Source organism: Chanos chanos, chromosome 6, assembly GCF_902362185.1.
Source record: "Chanos chanos chromosome 6, fChaCha1.1, whole genome shotgun sequence".
Lineage (NCBI taxonomy): Eukaryota > Metazoa > Chordata > Actinopteri > Gonorynchiformes > Chanidae > Chanos > Chanos chanos.
In genome coordinates this window covers 29,368,801-29,382,512 of record NC_044500.1, presented here as the reverse complement: position 1 = coordinate 29,382,512, position 13,712 = coordinate 29,368,801, and the positions used below count along the sequence as shown (strand labels likewise).

The 13,712-nt window shown below is 39.9% G+C and overlaps 1 protein-coding gene across 2 annotated transcripts in view; it reads left to right on the top strand.

Annotated features, from left to right (window-relative positions):
• The first annotated feature begins 1,115 nt into the window (after positions 1-1,115).
• LOC115814173 (LIM domain and actin-binding protein 1-like) overlaps positions 1,116-13,712 on the top strand; it is a 30,127-nt gene continuing 17,530 nt past the window's right edge. For both annotated transcript variants that reach the window (XM_030776901.1, XM_030776899.1), the window contains exons 1-3: positions 1,116-1,398; positions 7,876-8,025; positions 12,597-12,642. In XM_030776901.1, the coding sequence (XP_030632761.1) occupies positions 7,904-8,025; positions 12,597-12,642 (168 nt within the window). In that variant the 5' untranslated portion in view covers positions 1,116-1,398; positions 7,876-7,903. The remainder of the gene's footprint in view (positions 1,399-7,875; positions 8,026-12,596; positions 12,643-13,712) is intronic.

Here is a 13,712-nt window from a genome sequence, read left to right as displayed (position 1 = left end):
ACATATACTGGCACTGTTTACTTAATAGAGGAGACTGATATCTCTTTCCCAATATAATGAAAAAGTAGCTTGTTTTATAGTTATTTGTCTTCATAAAGGGTGTGAAGAATTGGTGAAATTTCAGGGTGTGTAAAACAATCTTTCTTCCTCTTTAAACAATTATCTTGTGTGAAAGAATGTTCCTTACCCACTATTTAAGCATAGAGTATGATATTTACTGACATCAGACATCTTCACTAATCATTGTCTAGGACTGAACTAATTTTGGAAACCTGTGGTCACCCAAGTTATGGAGTGTAGCTGATCCAAGGTGGGGGTGGAGGGGTTGGGGGGGTGTCTTTAGGCTTCTTGTTGGATTGGGCCAGATGGGCTTATACTGGTACTAGTAGGCAGTAGGTGATTTGTAGGATGAGGGGGGATGCCACCCCACTTGTTAGCAAAATGACCAAAATGCATCCCCCTTGATAATCGGCCATCCCCCTATATACTCTATAAAGTAGTGTCAGTGACCATTGGGCCATCCCTCATGTTAAAAAATAATAAATCACCTACTGCTAGTAGGGATAGCCTATATAAGATGAGATGAGGTGAGACCAGATGAGATAAGAAGATACATGTGCTTAGGAGATCAAACTCTTTGACCGAAGCTACATTGGCAAAACTCATAAATTTAGGACACCCTAAAAGAACTGAAAACTGATCACAGGAGGAAACAGAGGGGGGAAAAGGCATTTCCAGACGCTTTAATTCGTTTACATAGCTAGTTATGAAAGGGCAAAAGTACAGTAATTAATGTAGTGTGGTTGACTGTGTTGCCACACTAGCAACATAGCGATTCGAGTTATTGCTCTTGATATTATTGCTCTTGAATAACCAAGACAATTGTTTGAAATTACTTAAAACTTATTGGGTAGCTTGTCTGTTGTACATGAACAGTTAAAAACCTTTTTTCAAGTCAGGTCAGGTTCATCTGCAAATTTTCTGCCCAAACTGCAACCTAATCGGGAGGCGCCAGTAACAGCCACTAGATGGACCAAGAATCTCCTCCTCAAACATTCTACTGCCACTCTGGGGAAGTGGGAGGTTGGATGTCAAGCTTTGTCTCCTCATGACAGTCCACTGAAATATATTGCAGCCTAAAGACACATGAACAAGGCCTGGAAAATATTTAGTGTCTCTAATAAACCGTCACGAAACCAAGGACAAAGGGTGAAGAGATATACTTGTAAAAAAAAAAAAAAAAAAGTCAGCTCTGTCACACTGTAAGCATAATTAAAGAGCAAACCCATCTGCTCATATTCAACGGGAAGGAGAACAACTGGAGTCAACGGCTGTTTTCTAAGGACTGAGTGCTCGGCTGCATCAATCCGGGAAGACGAAAATCAGCACCTGTCAAAAGTAAGTGAGTGCTGCATTATTTCCATCTTCAAGGACCACAGACCAGCGGTGGTTTTATTTTAAAACGGTCTGTACTTCGCGACTTTGTATTTGTGTCTGTTTGACATTTTTTGAAAATCTCTGAATAGTTTAAAATTCAGCCGATATCACATACTTTGATAGGTAAGGCTAACTGTAGGCTATTTACCACGACTTCGTGTTTAGCCACTGAACCAATTCCAACACCTTTCAGTCGTCCACCCTTGATAACAGTTGTTTATGCTGTTTTCCAACATTTCTCTCCTCTCTTTCAACTTACATGTACAGACAATTTTGTTTTTGTTAAATTTTGACGACGACACCACTCTTTTAAACAGCTCTTCGATTCAAATTTGAAACCAGCATTCGCAAAGTGTCATGTGGCATGCATGGATGTCCCGTCATGATGCATCACAGTCCGAGTGCTATGTCCCTGGAGAACTGTGGGCATTTGCTTGGTATTCAGTGCAATGCCAGCAGGGAACAAGGAAACAATACAGACTGTCTATTTTATGTAGGCTACCTTTACCGCACTAGACAGGAATGAATGATTCGTTGAATGTAGCATTTGTCTCTCTCTCTCTCTCTCTCTCTCCCTCTCTCTCTCTCTCTCTCTCTCTTTCTCTTTCTTTTTGTTTAGTTTTTTCGGAGTTCACGTTGCTTGAGAGCGTACTGCTTGGCTCAACCTATTACGTCAGGTTTTCTAATCCCATATTCATAGCCACTGGGCGAACGCAACCCGTCCTCTCACCGCAGAATTGTTTAATCGCAGTGGTTATCGTTACTTGTGTTTTGTCGGTTGAAGGGCAATTGATAATCTTATGTGCTTAAGTGGTAATCTCTTATTTAACTTTTTTGTCGAGATGAAGCTGTGAACATTTGTATTGTGGTGTTTGAAAAAGATAAAGTGACATCAGATATAGAGTGCTTTATAACGTTTCAGTCCTATAACGTTTTTCCCAAAGATAACCACGATAAATACTCATCCATCAGCCATTCTTTTTTTTCCTCAGTCCTTCACTTCATACCGCTGCATATGCATCACCTGACCTCACCTTTTCACTTTTCTAATTCTCCTTCAAATTCCTTTCTTTTTTCATTTTATCCTCCTGCACAAAAGCAGTTAGGCTATGAAAGCTGTTGGTTTCCAGGTATCTTTATCCCTTTAAGTATATTTGACCAGACCATTTGCATGGAACAGCAGGAGAGCACAGAGCGTTGTTAGACCTCCAGGAATAATGTATGTGGACACACACACACACACACACACACAGTCAGCACCTGGCAGGTGAAATGCAATGCCTAGGGCCATTGATGCAAGGAGTCACATGGCTTGAGATGTCCTGTACCATGACACCTTTCCTTTAGCCCCACCCTTAAACACTCCCACAGAACGGCCAGCCACAAGGAGTGTCAGGTATCGCAAGGTTTCTCTGGAAGAGAATGTCACACCGGACGTGAAGTGAGATAAGTGGCCAAACCGAAACTTGATGGATTTTGTGACCAGAAAACTTAGGTAACCATAATAACAAAACAACTTACCCCCAGGAGAGCCTTCCACAAAAGGAAAAGGTTTGTGTTTTAAACTGAACTATAATGTAGTCAAAACCAATTGTTAACACCTCAGCAGTTCTTTTGTCTTATATAACAGAGAAAATCAGCTTTTGATTGCTGGTGTTAAAGTGGGATCTAACAGTTTGTGTTTCTTTTGTGACTTTCTGTGTTAAAACTATAAAATGAATTGACTCTCACTTATTCAGTATTTAGAAATATTGGCTAGTGAAAATGGGCTCAAAGTTTGGTGTTGCATTGTCTTGTGCTGTTTTAGTTGGATGTCAAACTAGAAGGCTTTTGTTTGTCAGAAGAGTTGAATAGTGAGTTTGGTGACTTTTTTGAACGTGACACTCAGATGCAGAGCCAGTTTGACTTCTAGTTCATGTCGGAAGAAACAGGCCTTTGAGCAGTGTTCGAAATGGCTGGGCCACTGTGTGTTTTAGCTTGATATCATAACATAGTGAATCACTATTACTTTATTGCTACCATTTACCACTACTTGTACTCCTTATTGCATATAAGGCAAAAGTACAATTAACATTCTGTTTCTGTTTTTTGTGCAAGTTACATTTTACCTGGTTTGTTTTCTGTAGTTTACTGGGCCCACCAGTGTTGCTTTCGGAGTATTCAAAACAGGGTGCAATTTGTGAAAAAATCAGAGGGGGGGGGGGGCGGTGTTTTTGAAATGTTTTTATTTATGAAAATAAGTCATGAACTACAGAGGGCTTATATACAGTAGACTATGAAGCCTGTTAGGCTATTTCTTGTAGCTGTTAAAGCAACATTAATAGAATAATTATGAACTTATGAATAATTAAAACAATTTTGGAACTTGAACTTGACCACTGCATTTGCAGGAATTCATCAAGTAGCCTAGTGCGATATTTTCACTCTCGTGCCTGGTCCTTACCTCATATAAACACACAGGGGGTGTGATCATACACAACAAAACCAAACATGCAAGAATTAAATCCCCCTTAGTTGCCCTCCATCCTAACAACAGTAGCTCCTGGAGTCTCTTTCTCAGTTGTAATATTTCTAGGATTTTTTTGTGAGGGTCCTGTAAATTACGATGCTCTGAATCTTTTCATTTTTCTTTCATTAGGCTAGCTAGCTGTGGTTTTCGTACTGAAATAGACTATTTGTGCTTGGTGACCCTCTGAAAGGCCATGCGTGGATTAAGGCCAATGCAACCAGGATCATCATGAAGCCGCAGTGTCATCTCTATTGTCACATGAGCGCGAGGAAGGGGAGGTCCCTCCATTCCCCCCAGCAAAACACACAATGCTAAGTTTGCCTCAGGTTAAGGAGGATATATAGGACTTTGAACCGGAAGTTGCAGAACTTGCTCGGTTTGACCGAAACCCATTCGATATTATAGCCTCTCAGCACTTCTGAGGTGTATTGGGCAATGCTCTCTTATCATCTATTTTGGTGTCATGTTGCTTTGGTTACTCACTCTGTCTCTAGGCAGCCACAGAGCAAAGGGCATGTTCAGAGATCAGTGACATAACAATCAGTCAGCTTTCACTTTTGTCTTCAAACTTATTCTTTAAAAAAGAAAATCTTCTGGTGATATAAGTTTGAAATATTTGTTTGAAAGTACTGTTGCCCTCAAAGTCCATATCTGTAGGGGCACATAAGCACATAAGCTTCCAAAGTGTTAAGACTCAGTAACAACAACAACAACAACAACAGCAATAATAATATCACCATATAATACTTAAAGTAAGACAAAGTTCACTTGCTCTTGTTGGTCTTTTTGTTGCCTACAGAAACAAACCTAAACTAAATGCAACTTTTCTATGCCAGTCCCCCTTTCCCATCCGTGCAAACTTCACACAGTAACTAATTGTCAGGTATTGTGACAGTGTACATGTAATATCCCTCCCTAACTAATCTTTGCCTAATGTTGATGCGCTGGTATCAGACTACAACAAAGATATGAAGCTAGCCAACCAGCATGTTTCATTGGCTTCTTTCTAAGTAAGTCTTTATTTCTATACAAAAAAAGCCCATCAACATCACATTTATTTGATCAGCACCCAGCGTAATGGTTACGAAACAATTAGCTGTCGCTAACAAATGTCTACCTTTTGATATCACAATTTAATTACCTTGTCGTGTAAAGTCTTGAACCTCACACATTTACCACTGTGTGCTCACCAGAGAAGTTCACATTAGACTTGAGGCGTGTTTTCCACATGCTTGTGCTTAATGCAGTGTTCAAGTTAACCAGCCCGTTAAGATTTATTCATTGTGACCTGACAGCCTAACACTGTGAAGAAACCTACATTTCATCATGAGAGTGTAACCATCTGTTTCCATGATAATACATGTGTGGCTTTAGACGTGTTACCATAGCTTTCCGCTTATGCTGATGAAAGGTCTGCATGAATAGACCTACATGTTTAAATATGTAGCCACTGTGCTATCCCCTAATCTGTGCCTCTGTTTGTGCATTTGAGGCATGCTTTGCCTCTGTATGTCTTTGCGTTAATGTGTAAAGTCAATTCACAGTACATTTTGAGCTGAACATCTCCATGCACCTGTAATACACTGCTCGCCTTTACACATGTAGGTGTGGCTTTGATGATTTAAGTCAAATAACACCTGTAAACAGATGCACATGTGTAGAGCTGGATGACGTATGTCAAACAATGTTAGCAAACATTAATCCACTTTTTCAAAATGACGGATACACGTGAACCTGCCAACAATCTGGGCAGGTGTGTCAGATTTGAGGTGAGCCTCTCCCCTGTGGTTTTGTTGCTTTAGTCAGAGTCACCTCCCTCTCTGACAAATAACTGTTTTAATGACGCCTAAGCCTCTTCTAGGTGAACTTTCTGTTGCTTTTCCTTTCTTGTTTAAGCCCTGGGTCCCTGTGTGTGAATGTGTGTATCTATCTCCATGGACTCTGTTTGTATTTGTACACTTTGTACATGTCACCGTGCGTGTACGTGAGAGTGTGCAGTTTAAGATGTGAACAGGACATGAGATCTTCAGGAGGAGCTGCTGGCATGCTTTCTTTTCTTTTCTTTACTTTTCTTTACTTTTCTTTTCTTTTCCCCCAGATCCTTATATCTGTCCTGTGTTTGGCCAGATATGCTGTTAAGCACTGTATGACAACAGTGAGATCAACACAAGTCTAGTCTTGTCCTGCTCATTGATGCCTTCAGCGGAAATTCACCACAGTGTCACCCACATTCCAACCACAGCTTCTATTTTTCACTCACCTTAACGAAATAGGAGTTGATGTTCAAAGGTTTTAGGAGAGATTTCTGGAGGAGACCAAGTTCAAAATCTGCTTAAACAAGGGTTTATAAATAACCTGCATGTTTAAAGGAGACAACGTGAAATGTCACCATTTAGCCTAATTTCTGTTTTCCAAATCTAGAACACTGATAAAGTCTCTGATGGAAAGACTGTCAAGACATATGACTATTGTACTGTTATTATAGTTGTGTAACATTGAAAATAATGAGAAGGAAGAATAAGCAGATAGGTCTACATATGATAGAAAAAATGGATACAACATTTTGATGAAGATTTATTCTTTTGAGGCTGACAAGATGTGAATGATTGTCATTCAAAGCAGTGATCCTCACACACACACACACACACACACACACACACACATTTGCGTGTGCGCATAAACAAACCAACAAAGCCTCAGTGTTTCAGTCTTAGACCATGGTGGTGTCCCTTTCCCCAGTTGCAGCAGTAACACTGCTGTACATTAGCACAGTCTGTCTCTCTCTGTGTGACACACCATTGGCTGATTCAGAGTGGATTATTTGGGCCCCCCTCTGTGAATCTGTGTATAACATTTCTGATGTGTCTCTGTTGGTATTCTGCAGGGGACCTTGAGTGAATATTTACACAGAGAAGAAACTCTTAATGGATTGCTCATTAAAAATGAAAATGACAAGAATTTTTTTTTTTTTTGGCATGACCATCAAAACTGCAAGTAGGAAGTCACTTTGGATGAAAGTGTCTGCTAAATGAATAAGTGTAACTGTAAATGTAGATCCTTCAGCAAGGCAGCATAGGCAGGTCATATAGATAAAAACAGAATGGATATATAATGGCATTATCAATGAAAGAGACTGGACATAAAATGGCATAATTAATGAAAATCAAATGAAAAAATCATGTATCACATCCACAACACATTTACTCATTCTGACTTAGGTAACAGAGCTGACTTATGACTTATGTAATCAGCTGTAATGCTCCGGTTTTACATATGCGTATTTAAACATTCTGCAGTCTTCTGGGAGTCAGCAATGACAAAACTCTAAAGAATGTAGCGGTTCCATTTTATATGAAGAAACTTTGATGTTTTGTTTGGCTTCGTAAGAGGTGTAAATAGGTTTTGTTTTTGCTTAATGTGTTTTCATTGCTGATGTCAGCCACATTCCTGACTGCTGTTAATGATGGAAATCTTTGCAAAATGAACATTTAATGGCTTAATCTACAGAAACCACTGCAATATGTCAAAATGTGTTTAATGTTTTGGAGTTTTTAGGAAATAGTAGAAAATAGAATTGACCTACAGAGGCAGAGAGCAGTAACTACACATGAGGTAAAATTGAGAAAGGTGGTTTAAAAATATATTTTGTTGTTGTGGTTGTCCAGCCAAATATGCTCCAGGTAGATAAGTGATCATTTTGAACAGAGCATAGTTGAGCCATGACAGTTTGTCAAAAGATAGAACAGATATTAGAAAGGCCTAGTTAGACTGTTACTCAGTTTTCTACCAAACGTGTAGTTACTCTGTTCCTTTGCCTTTGTATGTAATTTCTTGAATGTAATATCTAAAAAGCTGTTCAGATTCTGGGAGCAAAAAGTTCTCAGCAGTGGTCTCACACTTTATTTATAATGTACCTTTATCCCTGTCAGCGTGTTGTGAAAATCATCAGCATCTATCATGGAGGCAGGGAGATTCAGCCGTGGGCAGTGGGCGTCAAGTTCATTACGCATCACAGCAAAAGAGCTCTCATTGGTCAGTTCCCGTGGCAAGAGCAACGCCATAGCTGAGCGCTTCTCAAAGTAAGTCATCTCTTTCAGTGATCACTATATGTCGGTTTTGCTGATTACACCATTTTAGATTAAATGTGCTTAAGTCTTTATCCTAGGGCTTTGTTTTAAACCTTATTTTATTTTAGGTGGATCATGGGAGGCTTCTTAGGAAACAGCATATATTTAGACCTGTTCCTTACTGTGTTTTTATAATACACATGAACAGAAAATGTTTAGAGCAATTAATTACTGTTACTTATATAATTAGGTTTTCTTCAGTGCGTGTTTTGGTAGGGCACAAGATAAACATTGCTTCTTTATTGGCATTGATAAGGCTTTTGATGAGGAAATAGAGTAATGAGGAACTTGTGTATGACACACACACGCGCATACAGTAACAGTGTAATGTGTATGAAATTAAATCTCCTATTAAAATATTTGGTGTTGTCCTGTTACCTTTATTAATGATGTAGAATAAACTGGTAGATGTGAGGGGGAGGAGGAGAAAATGTAGAGTCAATATTGAAAAGAAAAAAAAAAGGACATTATATTGTTGAGAAGAACCAGGTAACCAGACGTCGTTGTCCCTCTCATATCAGCCAGATCCCAAACGTTTTCCAGGGTTTGATGTCAACTAAACCTGGGGATCTGGATCCTCTTAGTCAGGGATACCTGACCTGTCCAACTTTATAGTCTTTTCATTCAACCCTTCTAAGGCTGGTCCCAAAGTCACTGTGACGCAAATATCCAAATTCAACATTTTAACATAGATGAAAAAGAACCCACCAGCACACCTGTCAAACTTGTGTAGGTTGCACCTTGTTTATGGTTCTTCACCACTAAAAAAAAACATACAAAAAGCCCCAGCAGACTCTTCTTTGTCTACCATGGTAACAACCCCATTTATGCTCCATTTCCTTTCAAAGGTGGCAGTGTGTTTTGTTGATAAATAGAAAGCATATCTAACCTTTATCTGTGACTCATCCGTGAGTCAGAAAGCATTTCACCCACTTGGCTGTCTGTCTGTCACAACTGCTGAGAGCATGATTGGCTCTGGGTGACACATCCATCAAGGGATGTCCCCTTGACCAGTGATGTCCCCTTGAACTCTGGGATTCAGTCTGCAATTGTAGCAAATGTGGATTCAAAGCGTGAATCCTATACACAGATTTCACCTCTGCTCTCTGAGACAGCGCCTTAAACGGGCGTGTGCCAGCCCAGGAAAACATTTCTGACTATCAGTCATGCGACAACACACACCTACCACTTTGTTGATTTACATATGCCACGGTCCTTGACCAAGAATGGTTCTCATCAGTTCCTTGTTTGACAGATATTAGTGTAAGAAAGCAACAGCCGTTGTGAGAGTGTTGAAACAATCAAAATAACAAAACTGCCTGTAGGTTTCAGAAGTAATATGGATTGAATATTTATTATGTAATAATAGAAATCTGAACGGGGCATAGCAAAAATGGTGCCTGTTCTGCCTTTTCTGTTTGTTTGTTTGTTTGTTTGTTTGTTTGTTTGTTTGTTTGTTTTGTCAGTCTCGGGTCCATGTGTGTAGTGATTTGTAGATTTTCCAGTGTAACCACATAGCATTGCATCACTCTGAGTATCAGCCAGACAGCTTTTATCTTTTCAGATACAGACCAAACCATCGAGAAGTTCAGCACAGATCAGATGCCACAAAGCAGTTTCCACCAAACTGTTTGTGATGAGTGTGTAGCTTCTATCATGTCTAAGGAATTAGCCAATTCTCTTATTCAAAGTGGCCCTACAATCTCCCCATAATCTAATCTCAGTTTCTCTACGCAGAGCACTCAGCCCTTAAAATTTACCACAGATTTTCCAGCACAGTCTCTCAGGAGGGCTTCATTTTACACCCGCTCATTCAGTACCCAATGAAATGTTTTATTTAATCCCCAGCATGTGTATGGTGATGAAGTTCCCAGCAGTGTTTGTTAAAAGAATAATCATCTTTTAATGTCAGCAATAATTTAGGATTAGTTTAGAACTAATTCAGAAGCAACTGATTCAGGACTAATTTAGCATAATCTGACAAACAAATCAGGTGAATTAACTGAGCGATATATGAGGAAATGCTTTGTGCATCAGAGACTCTCTCATCAGAATATTAAACATTCCCAAACCAAGAAATACTCTGCTTAATAGCTCAACACACTTTAAATGGATTGCTAAAACTAGTACTAACCCAAAGGACAAACTCAGCATCACCGTACACAACTTTTTGATTTAGGATGAAGCTATGGACTTCTATTGCTTGTCTTCAGTAGGTACATTTGGCCAGTTTAAAAACCTTTTCCCAGTACATAAAAATGAAACTAGTGTCAAGTTCAAGAGCACACAAGTCTCAAAAACACAGAGACTTCCAAAATACTGGCAGTTCAGGATTGGTTATACTTTTTTGGAAATCAGAAGAATTTGCAGTTAGCATCCAAGAATGCCATAAATTGACTATTCCACGTGCTACTGATTTTACATAAAAAGTTCAAGCCCGCTTTCTGTCATGTGGAAGGCATTTTCTTTCCCACTGGCAGTCTTTTACCAAACCAGCAAGTTTTTTCTCTATTAGAGACTCCAAAGAAAGCAAGCCAAGCAATGCCCAGCTTCTCCCTGCTCACCACGCTCCCCAAGGCAGAATGTACCTCCAGCCATGACAGTGTCACTTAAACATGACTAAAGTGTTTCTCCTCAAATAAGCCATTGTGATGAGCGCATTCTGCCATCTGCTTCCTTCTGTACTGACTTCCACTGTGTGCAGAGAAGAGCTGCAGTGTCTGCCCACAGACTCAGTGATGTGCAGCCCAGCTTCAAGTCACAAAGGAGGACAGAACAAAAAATTCTTGGACAGTACATTCCACTTCTGCTTTGAAAATGTACTGAGACCACTATCTCCTCAGCTGATTAGCCAGTGTATAGTGTTTAGCTTATAGACCCTAAATATGGCCTTGAATCGTCATGTGGACTCTGAATCTTGGGGTACCACAAACTCAGACTCTAGGACTCTAGGGTCTTGTCCCTTGTGACATTACAAGTGCATTGTTTGCAAAGAGCACTGCTTTCTTCTCTGCAGTGACATCCATTTTGTGAATACTAAAAGTTGCTGTGGAAAAAAGAAAAGAAAAAGAAACAACATTTTTAATTTAGCGTCAGTTAGCGAAGCAGTGATAAATTGTTACTAGTTGCCATCAGGTTTGGTAGTCTTTATACTCATCAGTCATTCCCCCAAGGAATGATGACAAAATGGAAAAGGAGCCAAAAACTCTGAATTCTGAGCCGATATCCTTGAATTCTCTGACCTCATTATCTTAGGGACTGACATAAACAGTTCTCCACTTTTATGAATCTCTTGTAGTATCATCAGCTATTGGACTCAGTTATTAAGATGCTGAATGTAATAATACCTTTGTGTGCATGTGTATAACTGTCTTCCTGTCTGTCTGTCTTTCTGTCTGTGCACTTTTGTGTGTGTCTGTGTGTGTGTGTGTGTGTGTGTGTGTGTGTGTGTGTGTCTGTGTGTGTGTGTGTGTGTGTGTGTGTGTCTGTGTGTGTGTGTGTGTGTGTGTGTGTGTGTATGGGAGGACTGTCTTTGTGAGTCAGAGGTGGAGAGAGAAAAGAGTCATTTGAGATGTAAGCTGCTTGAACCCTCTTTTCCAGACACAATTTTCCTTTAGTCTCGCCAGCAAGATCTCTAGTGGGACAAATGCTTATGTCATATGAGCTGTTAATGTTTACCTACATTTTTAAAGGAAAAAAATGACCCCAAAGAATGTGAGAGGAATGTTTGCTCATATTTCACAGCCGTCTTTTCTCTCTACTTTTCTTCTCTCTTTCTTTCTCGCTGTAATTTTCTGCATTTCTCATTTCACATCAAATTGTGTTTTTCCATGTGTGTTTAAGAACTGATTTTTCAGTTATATGCCAGCTGCCCCAGTGGTTCCAGTGTGCAGTTGTAATAGTGGAGAGGCATTTATTCATTGTCAGTATCGTATACAGGTCAATATTATTACATATTTGTCTTCATGAAATGGCCCAGAGTCACTTCTGCTGCCTTGCTTTTTTCGTGAATGATTTACGGCTAGAGATAGAAGATACGGTTTGAGTGTCAGTGACTTTTTAAGCAGATTGTCCCACTGACCTCTTACCATTCGGTCTAGCCTGTTGCATGTGTGTTTTTTGGTCTTCTGGGAATGAACTGTATGCTGATCCCTTTGGTATCGCTTGCATAACTGTCTGCTTGTCCTGGCCCTGTCGCTTCACGCAGGTGTTATGTTTTTCGACCTTAGCTTATGAACACAAAGTGACCAAACCTGTCCTATATTTCCTCTGCACTGAGATGTTTATCAGCGTCTCTTTTAGGTTGCTAGGTAAACATATATGTAGGATATGTAGGGCCGTACGTTGGAGACGGACAAAAATGTCAGCTGAAATTTTAAATACCATTTTTGGGCAACAGGGGGCAACATTGTTTCATTTTTTCATTTTGTCATTTCGTTGTTTCTTTTCATCCTTTTTCTGGCCTCAACCTCTCCCACCCCTTGCCCCTCCTTCTCTCTGTCTGTCTCCCTGTCTGTCTTCAGGTACCAGAAGGCTGCAGAAGAGACTGGTGCAGACAAGAAAAAAATAGTGAGTATTATGAACCAGTCACTTGACAGAACAGTGCGTGATACAATATCTAGGTTCACACAAGAGCAGAACAGCTGATGCTGCTGAACTCCTTGCCATTGTTTTCTCTCCAGCTAAAAAATTCAATTTGTTTAATCAAATTCTTCCAGTGAGAATACTCTGTAACAATACACAGTCCTTATTTCCTATGGTTAAGATTGTGTTCAAACTGTTTTCACCAACAACTGATTTGGACACGGAAAAGTTAACTTCTAAAATAGTAATCACAAAAAATCATTCTTGGTACTCACAGGCTAGATATGTGTTCCTGCTTCAGTTGTTTCCTTCAAAATGAAGGAACTGAGTTTTGGGCTCATAGGTCTCACAGACCATAATGGAATCTAAGACATGGTGGCCTACCTATTGGGAAGCAGTTTTCAGGAATGGTTTTAGATTGATACCACTTAGATGTGTAACCCACCCTTACAGCTGGTTGGGTGATTTTTGTCACGAAATGTTCTCTCCTGATCATCCATTTCAGCTTGGATTGTTCAAAACCAAGGTGATCAAGCTGGTAATTAGTCTGAAGTCGTGTTTTGAGCAGGTTGAACGTTACTGAGATCCACGATTAATCGGCAAGTGCGACCCTCCACCTGCCCACCTGCCTGTGTCTTCCACCCCAGATCCTGCTCGGCCTGTAGGATATTTAAAGTTACTGAGAGTTTAAATTGGTGTATTTTCTACAGCACTGAGAAGAGACTGACGTTAGTGCCTCTGCTGAAGTAGTGTGTAAGAGATGTTTTAGCGAGAGCAGGCAGTTGACTGATCCACATCCAATTACAAGGCCAACCATTTATATGGTTTTATACTTACATTTATTGTCAAATACCTGTCCAGACTTGGCACCCAGATTGCGGCTCATCGTTACACGCAGGTATAACACTCCTGGATCTCAACCCAGTTTCAAGTTCAAGTTAGTTAAGCAAGTTTAGGAGCTGCTGCCCAAATGATGATGCAATAAATCAAATATAGATAGATATAACATCCGTCACCACTCCATTCATACAAATTAGCTATTTTTACGCATAACA